The sequence below is a fragment of the Chrysochloris asiatica genome, unplaced genomic scaffold (assembly GCF_000296735.1).
Source record: "Chrysochloris asiatica unplaced genomic scaffold, ChrAsi1.0 scaffold00200, whole genome shotgun sequence".
NCBI lineage: Eukaryota > Metazoa > Chordata > Mammalia > Afrosoricida > Chrysochloridae > Chrysochloris > Chrysochloris asiatica.
Window position 1 is genome coordinate 1,435,025 of NW_006408718.1, and position 15,183 is coordinate 1,450,207.

A 15,183-nucleotide genomic window follows, 5' to 3' on the forward strand; every position below is an offset into this window, starting at 1 on the left:
GACTGCCAAAAGAACCAACAGATCTGTGTTGCAAGACGTACAACCAGACTGTTCCCTGGAAGGCAGGATGGTCACACTTCATCTCTCAGACTTGAGACATATTGTCCTGAAGAAGGGTATCATGTTTAGTAAAATGGATGGGAGAAAAAGAAGAAGACCCCCAATGAGATGGATTGGCACAGTGGCAGTAGTGATGGACTCAAATGTAGCAATGCTTGTGACATTGACATAGGACCAGGCAGTGTTTCATTCTGTTGTGCATAGGGTCAATATGAGTCAGTACCAACTCAATGACACCTAACAACAACAATAGCAACAGTACTGGAGGGTTAGGCAGTTGTGATTTTCATTTGTCATTTAGATTTTAAGTGCTAAGCCCCGGTTGTATTCATGCACAAATATCAAAATTGTTCTATGATGTTTTGTTACACTTCCAATAGAAGATGAGTTGTTAACATTTGAGATTAGATATTGGAAACTTACTAAAATATAAGAAAAGCCATAGATGGAATATTGCATTTATTGGGCCAGATAATCAGATACTCTGGGTCATATTTGTACTATGTCCCAGCAATATAAACTTTATTCAGTACACAAATATTTACAGAAAGCATTATTATCTGAAATATATTGTGATCAGTTGTTTTCTGTTATGGATTTAGAAAATTAAGGTTTTTAGAGTAAATCTTCTTTTGGTAGAAATAGGTTTTTACCACACCTTCCTCAATGCCACATAGTACTCTATAGACTTTCTTTAGACAGTATTAATTATATTGCATTAGAATCCATTGTTTGTGTCTGTCTTCCTTATTAAAGTGTAGATTCTTGAAGACAAACAGTTTATTATATGAGTGTGTGTTCAACACCTGCCCAAATGTCTAGTATAGTCCACTATGGAAGGCCAGCAATATGGACATGAGATTTGAATTCAGACAGACTACCGCCCTTCCCCCAAGTCCAAGATATTTCCTTCTCTAGGTATTGGCTCATGAGTACAGTAATTGGATGTAAACAGTGACAAAATTTATTTGAATGAAAGGAGCAAATAAATTTCTTAAGTCTTCTTTATCAAGTGCCACACTCACACTCCATGACAGCTGTTCATGAGAGGACAAGATTTCATATATCTACAAGAAATATGGTCCTTCAAGTAGGGCTGCCAGATTAGTAAAGGAAAACACAGGTTTCCCAGTTAAATTTTAATTTCAGATAAAACAACAAACAATTTTGTAGTGTATGTCCAGAATATTGCATTTACATACTTAATCTTTTCTGGCCATCTTACCTTCAAGATGATTAGTAAATCAAAGGTCAAGAGGTGAGGTACTTAGCAACATTTACTTTCAGATAATCAATGCCAAGAGCCTCATGCTCATTCTGCCAATCAAAAAATTTGCTACAATTTTTTCCTTACCTGCTATAGGACCATCCCACCTTGTCTTGAGAACCATAGGAAGGATGCAAGAGTAGGAATTCATGAAGCCAAGTCAGGAAATGCACCCCACAGATATAATAGGCATGCAGAGTCTCAAAATTAAGTCATAGTCCTGGTGTGGCACTGTAGGATAAGCACTGGATTGCTAACTCCAAGGTTGGCAGTTCAGACACATCAGCCGATTTTCAGAAACCCTATACAGGGTCACTATGAATCAGTATGGACTCTGTGTTACCTGACAGCTTTTGAGGGCAGTGAGTGGCCCGGCTTGTTCAGGTCTGCACATTTGACCATGAATTTGAATTCCACGAGAAAGGGCCTACAACCACTACCGATTTCTTGACAGCTTGACTTACAACTTACATAAGAGGCAAATAAACATCCACCCAAATCCTAAAGGTCAATTGAAATATGATAATTATGCCTTTCACTTGTATATCACTTTAAATTTATTCAAAGCACTTTTCAGTCCATTATCTCCTGTGATCAGAAGTGTGGTATTTATTAGCAGTGGGAGAATGGGATGTCCAATCTACAACTCTGGGTAAAATCTATTTGCAACCACAAATGGGAGGGATCAGTCTCCTTTGATTCCCTTCAGAGGTGTGTTCAATTGACCTACCAAGGGTAGGTTTCTCTCAAGTCTGGTGTTTATAACCCATCCTAGGTGTTCCATTAATGTCACAAGAATATTATCTTTTCGAGCAACTTAGTTGATCATGCTAATTTAAGGTAAGAGGTTTCAAGAAATCCAAAGGTAAAAAAAAAAAAAAAAAAAAAATGGTGACGAACTGCCTCTTTTGCAAGAACTCTTTGCCCTTCTACAACAGCGTGAATAGCAAGAGCTCAGTGAGTTCTGAATGAATACAACAGTGAGTAAGTGAATGAAAAAAATGAGCTTCAACTGAAGTCTGTTTCAGTCTTAACTTAATTTGCTCCAATTCTTGTCAGCCCAGTTAGGACTACTGTTGAAAATGGTCACTCACAAAAATTGTAGCCTTGATGTCTCGGGACATCCAGAAACCATTTAGCACAGCTCTGTGCATAAAGGAAAGCATTTTCCAGAGTCATCTGATGCAATGTTCTGAAAAAAAGATGCCTGGGTTACGGACAAGAATCCATTCCAGTAAAGTAACCATCACAGACTACTCTGAGGAAGTGCATTCTTTAAGATAATTTCTGGTTTCAATCAAAACCTATTTCCAGTCATCTGATCCTCAGTAAACAAGACTGGTGGGATGTTGTCAGTTGCCCTTGATTTGATTCTGACTCACGGTGACTGCATATGTATAAAGTAAAACCACTCCATAGGGTTTCCGTAGCTGTGATCTTTCTCAAGCAGATCACCAGAACTGTTTCTGAATTGCCTTCTAGGTGGCTTTGAACTGCCAATCTTTTAGCTAGTAGTCAGGTGCCTAATCATTTGTGCCACCCAGGCTGCCTCAGTTAAAAAAGGTATGGATCCCACAGGTGGCTTGCATGTTGCTGTGATGTTGGAAGCTATTTCATAAGCCAGCAGGGTCACCTAAGGGATAGGTTTTAGTAGCTCTTCTAGACTAAGACAGACTTGGAAAACAAAAACCTTATGGATCACAAAATATTGTCCATGACTTTGACTCACTTATTTTTAATGTATCATAGAGAAGAATCACCAGACAAAGACATCGTGTTTGGAAAAGCGATGGGTCAACAAAGGGTAAGGAAGCCCTCAATGAGCTGGACTGACACAATGGTCACAAAAGTGAACTCAAACATACCTCTGGTCATGAAGATGACAGAGGATGGAGCAGTATTTCATTCTGTTACACACAGAGTCACCATGAGCCAGAGACAACTCAATGGCAACCAACACACACAGCAACAATGGTACCGAGTACAGTGCCTGGCACTTGATAAGTGAACAGCAGCTTCTTCCTCTCTGAACAACCTAGAGGATGGGAATCTCATCCTCGGTTGGACCAATATCATCATTGGTACAGCTCAGGGTTTATTTATTTAAATCACCGCCTTCCATGAGCACCAGTCTTTCTCCCAGTTGTCATGGAATTCTTAATGTATCTACATGGAAAGAAGACAAGTTTGATCTGGCCTTGCGCCAAGCCACTGTTTTCTTGCTATGTGTTGAATGACCAATAAATATTGGATGCTAGCTATCCTCTGTGTCCATTCATTCACTTACTCAGTCTTGGATCTATGCATTCACTCGTGCAATAAGTACTTATTATGTGCTTTCCCAAGGATCTCTGCTAGTGTAGTGGTTACAAGTTGAGCTGCGAACCTCAAGGTTAGCAGTTCAAAACTGCCAGCAATTTCATGAGAGAAAGATGAGGTTCTCTGCTCCCATAAAGATTTACAGCCCCAGAAACCCTATGCAAGATCGCTATGAGTTGGAACCGACTCCACGGTACACAACCATCATCACCATGTGCTTTTTGTGGAAAATATTAAGCTACGGTCTCATATGTACCCTATAACATCAGCAGCATTATGACCTTGAAGTTAACAGATGAAAAAACTGAAGTTATGAACATTTCAGTATCATGCCTATCATCACCCTGTTATGGTGGAGAGAAGACCAAAACAGCATTTATGCAGATCTAAAGCTCATGATTTTAATATTCTCCCTGATGAAGGTGGGAAAAATCAAAAGAATGAGAGACACAAAGATACATTACTCTTACTTGGAGACCCTGCCTAAAAAACACTTTTTTTTGTTTCCCTAAGAAAATAGGTTAATGGGGTGCTGTCGTTGTTGTTAAGTGCCATTGAGTCAGTTCCTACTCAGAGTGAAGCTGTATAGGATTTCCGATGAATGGCTGACGGGTCTGAAGTGTCGACCTTACAGTTCTCAGTGGTCTTGAGGTCCAGTACTTACTCTATAGTTTCATCAACTCGTCTCTGACTCATAGCGATCCTGTGAACAACAGAACTCAATACTGTCTGGTTGTGAGCCATCCTCACAATTGTTGTCATGATTGAGCCTAAGGTTGCAGCCACTGCATTAATCCATCTATTAAAGCATCTTCCCTTTTTTCATGGGCCTTTTTGTTTTAGCAAGGCAGAATCCCAAAATAAGATGGTATTTTAGTCATTGTGATCATTCCTCCCCTCATTTCTAACTAAACAGCAACTTAGAAACAGTGGAATCACGTCCTGGAATCCTGGACCATATCCCTAAGTCTAAACTGCATAAACCTAGTGAAGAGGCTTAGGTGCTTTGAGCAGAAGCCACTAAACACCTAGGCCTTTTCCAGGTACCAGGCAGCCATTGTAGAAGCCTTTCCACTGAAAAGACAGAAGCATGACACCTGGGTTTCTCAACACTTTGTTCTGTTTCCATGTACTGCAGGGCACACTCATCAATGGCCTCCCATTCGTGCTGCAGTAGTTATTCAATATGGTGTCTGAAATGCATATCGTATTTTACCACAGAGTGATGTTCCCGCCTTAGGATAAGCACTTGACTTCAAGGTTAGTTTGAACCGCAAGGTTGGGGGTTCAAACTCACCAGTCTCTCCTCAGAAATCAATCCTATACAGGATCACTATGAGTAGGAACTGACTTAACAGCACTTAACAACAACAATGATATTGGAGTCCTGGTGTGGCACTGTACGATAAGCACTTGACTGTAAGGTTGGGATGAACCTCAAGGTAGGCAGTTTAAACTCAGCAGCCACTCCTTGGAAACACTATATAGGGTCTCTATGAGTTAGATCCAATTTGACGGCAATTAAACAACAAGATACTAGAGAAGAAGACAAAAAAAGGATGGGAGTGGGAAATATGTGTTCAGAATTCCTCCAAAGTATGCACAGCACAAAAACAGGTGGATGAGGAGAACCAATAAAAAAGCAGGAGAAAAAGGCTGTCCAGAGATCGTGAGGTTTCTTGGATTGTTGAATTCTACCACCTTAGGGGAGTATGTCCAAATGCATAACTCATAAAAACACATACTGCAGACAAAAGTGAAGAACTAAGTCAATATTGCAATGCTGTTCAACTTTTTAGTAAAGAGGTAGTTGGGAAAAAACATGGATAAGAGAAACAGCTCGTGTAGAAATCGCCCCAGAAATGAGCCAATTTGTGATTCTTCCAATCATCTAATAAAAGTTGATGATGGAAGAAGAAAATAACAGTGAAGTGAACGATGACATTTCCTAAAACGACTTTCCCTTTCTAGAGCATAGAATGCTCCCCCAGCTGCTATAGAGGGAATGAGGAATCTTTGGAGGACTGCATGACTAAGATGGTACATGGACCTGTTGGAAATCCTCCTTCCAGATGAAACGACAAGTTATGATAATTACTAAGATCCACCACCCAAAATTACAATCAGTATTTAAAAGAAAGTGGTCACTTTGATGCTTAAGGTGTGTCTGACCCAAACCATGGTCTCCTTGATCACCTTACATGCATAGGAAAGCTGAGCAATGAAAAAGAATACTGAATATACCAGAGACTGTCAAAACTAACAAATCAGTCTTAGAAGAAATACAACCAGAAAGCTCCTTGGAAGTATGGATGGCCATACTTTGGCTCAATTACTTTGGATACTTTAGCTGGAAGGACTAATAGCTAGAAAAGACCATCCTGGTTAATGGAAGGGAGAGTCAGTATAGGGGAGAGTCAGGCTTTCAGTGGGGTGGATAGACTCCGGTGGTCAAAACAATGGATGCAGACATAACAACAAACACTGAGATGGTGCAGAACAGACAGCAGTGTGTTCTGTTATACAGAAGATCACTAGGAGTTGGAACCAACCCAATGGCAACTAACAACAACAGTTAAACACCTAACAATAGCTAAAGGAATAATGAAAATTATGTGAACTGTCCTGAACCTTAACACTGAGGCAGCAAAATGTTCACGGGAAGTCAATCAAATAACCATTGTTGTTGTTGTTATGTGCCCTGGAGTCGGTTCCGACTCATAGCGACCCTGCACAGGGTTTCCGAGGCTGTTAATCTTTACGGGAGCAGAACGCCTCATCTTTCTCCCGCGGAGCAGCTGGTAGTTTCGAACTGCTGACCTTGCGGTTCGCAGCCCGTAGCTAGGACTTATTGAGGACTTCCGGTGTGGCGCTGCCGGTTAATGCGGTAAACTGCAATGTTAGTTTGGGCTGTTAAGGCCGGCAGTTCCAACTCACCAAATGCTCTTTGGAAAACTTGTACAGGGTCGCTATGAGTCGGATGCCGACTCGATGGCACTTAGCAACAACAACAACAACAACAAAAGTACTCATTGAGCATTTTCAAGGTGCTGGAAACACTGCTAAATACTTAATATATCAGCTCATGAAACATTCAAAACAATCCCATGAGCTAATCGATTTGCCTGTCCAGTCAATAGATGAAGTTATTTGCTATTTGCCAATCCTTTTACCGATTAAGTTGTCCACACTTAGAAAGTGACTTCAACCCAATCACACAGGCAATGAAAGATGGCGCAGAATCTAAACCCAAACAATCAGACGGGGATCCTTTGCCAGAAATATATTCCTTAGGACAATAGGAAGTGACGTGAAGCAAGGTGGCATTTTAATTGATGCAATAATTAACTAAATAAACTATTAAACATTTGCTGTTGAGTAAGTTTTGACTGATGAAGACTCCGTATACCTGACTCATGTCAGAACAGAACTGTTCTCCATAGAGTTTTCAACCAATGGTTGATTTTTTTTTTTTCCAGAAGTCCAGAACTTTCTTCTGAAGAGGTGATTTTGAACTTCCAACCTCTGAGCTACCCGCTGCAAATGTTAACTATCTGCACTACCCAGGGACTCCAATGTTAACCTGTTGTTGTTGTTGTTAAGTGCTCTCGAGTTGGTTCTGACCCATAGCTACCCTATATAGGGTTTCCAAGGAGCAGCTGGTGAACTTGAACTGCCTACCTTGCAGTTCAAACTGACCTTGTAGTCCAGCGCATTAACCCACAGCTCCATACCAGGACTCCATAATGTTAACCTACAAAGAGTTAAATTAAGTTTTCTGGAATCTTAAGCCAACACAAGGACAGAGCCGCAAGCACTTTTCAACTGCCCTTCCCCTCTCTTTTTACCTCCCTAGTATGCACCACTTACTAGAAGGTTTCTACACTAGAGGGTGCCATTTTTTTTCAGTCTTGCATTGCAGTAGGAATGGCCCATGACAGACACTCTTAATTGACCTGCTGGTACCTGCACCCAGCTCTGTCTACACTTTGAGTCCACTTGAAAAGAAAGTTGCAGACAAATGTAAGCATAGAAGCTACTAGGATGCTCAGACTGTGCAGGGTCTGAATAGTGGTTAATACTGCCAACTATAGGTTCCAAGTAGTCCTAGGCGTTTAGATCATACTATCCCATTTAATTTCCACCACAAGCCAGTGATTTATAAATGAGAAAATGACAGTTTTGGTTACTAAGCAAATCATGAATTAAACCCCAGGAATGTCCACACAGAATCCTCATGATCTTTCTACTATACCTCCCAGCTTCTGCAACGTGTACCTGGTATGGGTCTCAGGAGTCCTTTCTCCCATGTCTCACTCAGAATATATTTTCTGAATGAATTAGGAGCCACATATTCCCTATGGACAAGGGTGTGGCCAACATGGGTCTGGACATGGTCAAAGTCTTGTAAAAAGTTTACAAATTGCTTGATACCTAAATGATGGATAAGCTGGTCAGAAGGGTAGGGAATAGTGTGGGGCATAGTTCTGCTCCATACCCCGCAAAAAGAGCACAGGAAATTAAGATTCCATTTGTAACCAACAGTGAATGACCCAAATCTAAGGACTGGTATTGTTAGGTGATGGTGGGTCAACCCCCTGACTCATGGTAATTCTACACACAAGAGAACCAAATGCTGCCCAGTCCTGGGTCAGTCCCAGGATTGGCTGGAGATTAGACCTTTGTGATCCACAGGTTTTCATTGGCTGATATTTTAAAGTCAATCTTCAAGTCTTTCTTCCTAATCTTATACTCTAAGCTCCAATGAAACTTGTTCAGCATCATAACAACATCCAAGTCTCTTGTGACAGATGCATTGGCTGAGAATTGAACCCAGGTCCCCCACACGTTATTGTTAAGTACCATTTAGTAGGTTGCAACCCATAGCGACCCTGTAAAGGGTTTCCTGAGAGCAAGTATCACCACTCACAGAAACAGCATTAGGCAAATCTACTGCACAAAACCTTTTTAAAGTGTTGAAGAGCAAAGATGTCAGGTTGAAGAGCAAAGGTGTACTTGACCCAAGCCATGGTATTTTCAATAACCTCATATGCATGTGAAAGCTGGACAGTGACTAAGGAAGACTGTAGAAGAATTGATGCTTTTGAGTTATGGTGTTGAGGAGAATATTGAAAGTGTTATGGGCTGCCAAAAGAACCAACAGATCTGTGTTGGAAGAAGTGCAGCCAGAGTGCTCCTTGGAGGCCAGGATGGCCAAACTTTGTCTCTCATACTTTGGACATCCTGTCAGGAGGGACCAGTTGCTGGAGAAGGATATCATGTTTGGTAAGGTGGAGGGTCAGAGGAAAAGAGGAAGACCCCCAATACATGGATTGGCAAAGTGGCAGCATCAATGGGCTCAAGTATGGCAAAAATAGTGAGGTTGACCCAGGCTCAGGCAGTGTTTCGTTCTGCTGTGCATAAGTTCGCTATGAATTCATACCGACTCCATGGCACCTAACAACAACAAGAGCAGCTGGTGAGCTTGAACTATCAACCTTGCGGTCCAAACCGATTTTACAGTCCAATGCATTAGCCCACAACACCACACACCAGGACTCCATTCTCCAGCAAGGTGAGAATTCTACCACTGAACCACCACTGTACTAGAACCTAAGACTGATTCTTCTTGTATAAAGACTGGGAAGGGAAGCAGCAACATATCACCCTGGACTCCAGATTGCAAAGCAGGCGTGAAGAGAGCTTTGAGGACCACGCCCCCACTTCCTTTCCTTCTGTCTCAAATAAAGTCATACTCTTTCTTTGTGGTTCTCATTTCCTTTACTGAAAAATACATGAATTGATGAAGCCATTTCTTTCCTATTCACCACTATGTAGGATAAGGACGTGGTTCGGATGTGTGCTACCTTAGAGTCAGCATAGCAGAAGTCAGGTGACTCACTAACTCGGGACCCACCTAACCCCTCTGGGCCATCCTCTTTCAGAGAAGGCCTCTTCAGCTTGCATGACCTTTACTCTACTGACCTGGTAATAAGGGATTTGCCCATCCCTGAGTGTCTTCCTCTCCTGAGGTGCTAACTATTCTAAGGGAAGTGCTATGTTCTCAGGAACTGCCTTCTTCTCAGCTGCAGACATGTGTTCCTGATACTTTATAAGGCAGCATCTAGCCAGTGGCCCTAGTGACACCAGCTCAGCTTCTAACACTAACCAGTCACCTCAACCAGCCTCAGTATCTCTCCATACCAACCACAGTGCCAATCTTCTAGGAAGGAGGCAAAAGTCCCTATCTAACCCAACAGTTTTGTTTATCTCCCCAGTCATAACCCACCAGGGAGCCCATCCCATCCCCATCAGGGGAACAAAGAGCTGAAGAGCCAGGGTGGGTGCAGTGACATCATCAACACAGAGGAGGATTAGAGTATCTATCTTCCCAAAGAAAGAATAATCTCCATTTCCTGTCTTATTACATATACTGTTGGGGTTTTGGGTTTTTTTCTCCTCTCTCTGTGATAGCATATCAGAGCCCATCCTAGAGTTTATTTGAAAACTCCAGCAGAGCACTGTGTCTCTACACACTGAGCTTGCATGGGAAAAATGGGGATCAAGTTTCATCCAGCTGAAAAAGGTCCAAAGATCTTAGTAAAGGGACAGATTTGTCAACATTTCCCTGATGTTTGTCCATCCATCTATCCACCCACCAACCCACCTGCTTATTCATCTACTCACCCATGCACGCACCCACCCATCCATCCATCCATCCATCTATCTATATAACAGTTCTTGAACAACTATTACGTGCAATAAGAAAGCCACTGTCCAAATGGAGTTAATTTCTAATAGGAGGAGCCAGGCAGCAAATAAATAAGTAAATAAACATAGTATTGCAGGATTCACAGTAGCTTAGAGACATGTTATCTTGGAACCAGAAAGACTCTATAAAGGCACAGAGATGGAGAAGGGAAATGAGATTATTAATTTTTTTTTTCTAATAAGGACTAAAGAATCCTCATGTGGAATATTTCTTCCTTCCTAGCATGGATATAATTAAGGGAACATTTTTTACAAATACAAATGCAGTCACCAACCCTTATTTTCATTCTCCGAGGTAATACAGAGCTTGAAGCTCCCAGAGGGGGATCAAGAAGAACTGCATCCTGCAGCTCAGGGATGCCCTGTGTCTTCCCAGTCTGGCATACTGCGCTTGGCCGGCGAATGGGTTAAGGTGGCAGCGCGTGCGCTCTGAGCGCTGCATAAACAGCCCGTCAGGCGTTCTAAGCATGCTTCATCTTCCCTGTCTCCCAGTCCTCCGCTGTCAATCAGCTGTCACCCGCCTGCACATCAGCAGCGTGCTCACATCACCAGGCTGTCAGCGAGGCAGCTGATGAGGCTCGGCTCTGTGTTGTCAATCATCTTTGTTTCTCTTCTCCTCTCAGGAAATATTTTAGCTCAGAGAAACAAAGAAACCCTGGACAACAATAGCTTATCGTCAGAATATAAGATCTCAAATAGGCGCTGATCTTGTCTCATTCCCATATGATGGGGCGATGTGAGGTGGACCAGAAGAAGAAGGAGAGACTGTTTTATTAGTACAGGCTTAAAACTGGTATTCTTGTGCTCTGAGCAGCCCCTCATAGATTCTCGAACTGACAAAGCTCAGGAACAGAAAACAATGGTAACTTGAAGCATATGAGCTTATGCCTCAGAAGAAAACCTCAGGCTCAGAGGACAACTCGCTGCTTGGTTTAGAAATATTCATCATTGATCAGGAAGCCTTTGGGGGAAGAAGTAATTGTTAGAGTGCTCAGTTCACTTGTCTCCCAGGGACTTCTAAAATAGAGGCTTCTGAGCCCATCTCTCCTCCTTTCTGGGACATGAGGTGCCGGCGTAAGCACACCTGTGCCCAGAATTGCAAGCCCACGATGTGGGTTAAAAGTGTTTGCAATGGAGTCCTTACTGAGAACATTAAAAAGCAAAAACCAACATAAAAAAAATGTGTTTCCATCAAATTGATTCCTACTTATAGTGACCGTACAGGACAACCAGAACTGTCCCCCAAAGACTCCCAGGTTGTCATCTTAATGGCAGCAGATTGTAACATCTTTTTCCCTTGGAGCAGCTGATGGGTTGGAACCACTGACCTTTCAGTTAGCAAACAAGCACTTAACCTAACCGTTGTACCATCAGGGTGCCTTTATCCAACACAAAGACAGTCTACAATAGCTTGTTATTTGGCACAGTAGCTACCTCTCTGACTCAAAATATTTTTTTGAAAATGTTCCCCAAACCAATAAGCCAAGCCCATTTGTAGTCCATTCAATTCTGACTCAGGACAACTCTATGTATTACATAAGAGGACTGCTCCGTAAAGTTTGCTTGGCTCTGATTATTACTAAAACCGATTGCCAGGTATTTCTTCTGCAGAACCATTGTTGTTGTTGTTGTTGTTGTTAAGTGCCGCTGAGTCGGTTCCGACCCATAGCGACCCTGTACAGGGTTTCCGAGGGTGTAAATCTTTACGGGAGTAGAAAGCCTCATCTTTCTCCCGCAGAGCGGCTGGTAGTTTTGAACCACTGACCTTAAGGTTCACAGCCCAATTCGTAACCACTACACTACCAGAGAAGAATCATTGGATGGGTTCAAACTGCCAATCTTTAGGTTAAGAGATGAGCACAGTTTGCAATCGCCCAGCGACCTTAGGAATGTTCCCAACTTCTCCTTTGCAGATCTAAAGGGATATAACTGATAGTGAATTTTAATGGGAGAGCAAGTCCGTCTTGTCCTGCTTTAAGGCCACCGCCCTGTGCATCTATTAGCATAATTACCCAGCGAAAATCATAAACCACTCCAAACAGTATTACATTGTATACATTAGCCCAAAACTAAAACAAACCAACGGACTGAAAGACCAATGTGTACGCTGTTGGTTTCTTGAAGGAAACACAAAGTAGTCTGTTGATTGTGTCCATCAAGTGGTTTACTATCAATTGTCAACTATCTGGATTGACTTGTTCATCCATGGCCAGTCCTGTCCTCCTCTCTGTCATGTGACGTCGGAATGTTTTACCCTCTGACAGTTTCTTTCTTACACGCAAGACTGGCCTCTGAGAGAGCATCTCTCTGATCTAAGCAGACATGAACTGCTTTTGTGTGGATGCTTCTCTGCCTCTTGACACTGATGCACAACAAGCAAATCTGATCTCTGACATGTTGACTGAACCTAATTAGGGCAGATCGGCTGCTACCCAAGGCGCCATGGGCTGTAATTTGAGGATCTTTACAGAGTTATCAATCGCCGGAAAGACAAGAAACTATCATTCTGTCAACCCAGATCCCAAACGTGTATAGCCCAGGCAACTGTGCACAGTCCTCGTCTCGAAGAAATGACAGCACTTATCCAATAAATACCAGAGATTATTGATACAAGTGAATTAGGATGGCATGACAAATACAGTGACTCTCAGTCTTCAGGAGCAGAACATTAGTTGGAAAGTGTGCGCAAAGATGGGGCAGGGGTTCCACAAAAAAAGGGATGGATAGCAATCCTATACAGCTCTAATCACTGAGCAACTTGACTCATATTTTCTTCACTTTAGAAGTGTCTAAAAGTCTAAATCTCCAAGAAGCTTCCTCTGAGCAGACATGGACTGCCACCCACTGACAACGATGCAATGGGAAGCGGGAGCTTTGTCAGAAAGGAAAGCATTATTGTCAGACCTCCAGCACTGCGAAATTCTCTTAAGACCCCTGTGGTTCTCTTCCCAGCTTTGAAAGAAGAAATGTTAGGAAAATAAACTTCTCTCTTACTGTATCGCTTTGGTCCGTCTTCCAAACAAAAGGAAAGGGTTAGTGTGGCATCGTCTTCAAAAAACTCCGTGGCAAACGCATCCCACCAGAGGTTGTCACTATCCTGCAAAGAAACACAATGTTTATTTCACAGGTAAGAGCCAGAAAGATTGCAAAGAAGACACAAGAGAGGAAGATGAGCTCATTCAGTACTGTGTTGGGGGATGGCTGGGGTCACCCTCAAATGAGGAAAGAAAGCCAGAGCAATAGTGAGTCAATGCAAATGGAATGATAATTAATTCGAGGACATATTTGGGAAGATTTAATAAACGAACAATGGAACACAATGTGAAATTTTTTGTTTTGCTTTGTTTTTTAGCAAAAGGGTTTGCATCACTTATGAAATACAAGTGCATTCGATTTTTTTTTTCTCTCTCTCTCCTTGCAAGTTCTTTTTTATAAATTAAAGCCACATTGTTGCAACCAGGTTAATGAAAGGATTTTTTTCATTACTATTATTAAAAAAAAGAATTGATTTAGAAAGAATTTGTCTGGGTGGTAGCGCTGCTTGAATATCACTTGTTTACTTTGGACACATCATCTGAACAGACCAATTCTTAGAGAAGGACATCATGGTTGGTAAGGGAGGATCAGCAAACACGAGGGACACTTTCCAGAAGACGGACTGACACAGTAGCCACCAGAATAGAATCAGACATAGATTACCATGAGGTACAGGACTGGAGACAAGGTTTCATTCTATTATAGGACAGGCCTTACAAAAGTTCCTGGACAAGTGAAGTTGAAAGACAAAACAAGTTTTCCACAAACTTTTTGGAAACAACAACAAAAAGAAAAATGCACATATGTTGTTGTGTGTCGTCAAGTCGATTCTGACTCAAAACGACCCTGTATAGAGTTTCCAAGGAGCAGCTGGTGAATTTGAACTGCAGACCTTGCAGTTCAAACTGACCTTGTAGTCCAGTGCATTATCCCACAGTGCCACACCAGGACTCTCTCTCTGTCTCTGTCTCTGTCTAGCGATTTACTAGCTGGACTGCTAACAACTGTTGTTGTTGAGTGTCTTAGAGTTACTTCTGACTCATAGCAACCCTGATAACGTTCAAACCTATCTTGTCATCCAGTTCATTATCCTTAGCTCCACTCCAGATCTCTAGATTCTATTGTAAGCTGTCCATTTGATTCAGACTCACACGACCCTCTAGGACAGAGGAGAACTGCCCACTGAAAAGTCCTAGGCTGTAAGATTTGCTGGAAGGAGCCCTGGGGTACAGTACTGAAGCAATAGGCTGCTAATCTAAAGGTTGGCGCTTTGATCCCACCAAATGCTCTGCATGAGAGAAAGATGTGGCTGTCTGCTTCCAGAAAGGTTTACAGCTGTGGAAACCCAAGGGGGCAGCTGTGATTATAGGTGCGTTGGATCTTCTCCTCAGCTATGAGTAAACTTTACCGGAGCAGATCATTAGGTGTTTTCTTCCATGGAACCACTATGCTGTTGTTTGCCTGTATAGGGTTTCTGAGGAGTGGGCTGGTGGATTTGAACTGCTGACCTTGCAGTTAGCAGTCCAGTGCTTATCCTTCAGCACCACACCAGGACCCCATGGATCCACCAGTGGTTTTCAGTTAGTGCCTAGCACTTTAACTATTTGTACCACGAGGACCCCTTACCTAAATATATATATATATATATTGTTGTTATTGTTGTTAAGTGCCGTCAAGTCGGTTCCGACCCATAGTGACCCTGTACAGGGTTTCCGAGGGTGTAAATCCTT

The 15,183-nt window shown here is 42.2% G+C and overlaps 1 protein-coding gene across 3 annotated transcripts in view; it reads right to left on the minus strand.

The window, feature by feature from the left end:
* LDB2 (LIM domain binding 2) overlaps window positions 1–15,183 on the minus strand; it is a 602,558-nt gene that overhangs the window by 357,258 nt on the left and 230,117 nt on the right. For all 3 annotated transcript variants that reach the window (XM_006872482.1, XM_006872483.1, XM_006872484.1), the window contains exon 2: window positions 13,412–13,514. In XM_006872482.1, the coding sequence (XP_006872544.1) occupies window positions 13,412–13,514 (103 nt within the window). The remainder of the gene's footprint in view (window positions 1–13,411; window positions 13,515–15,183) is intronic.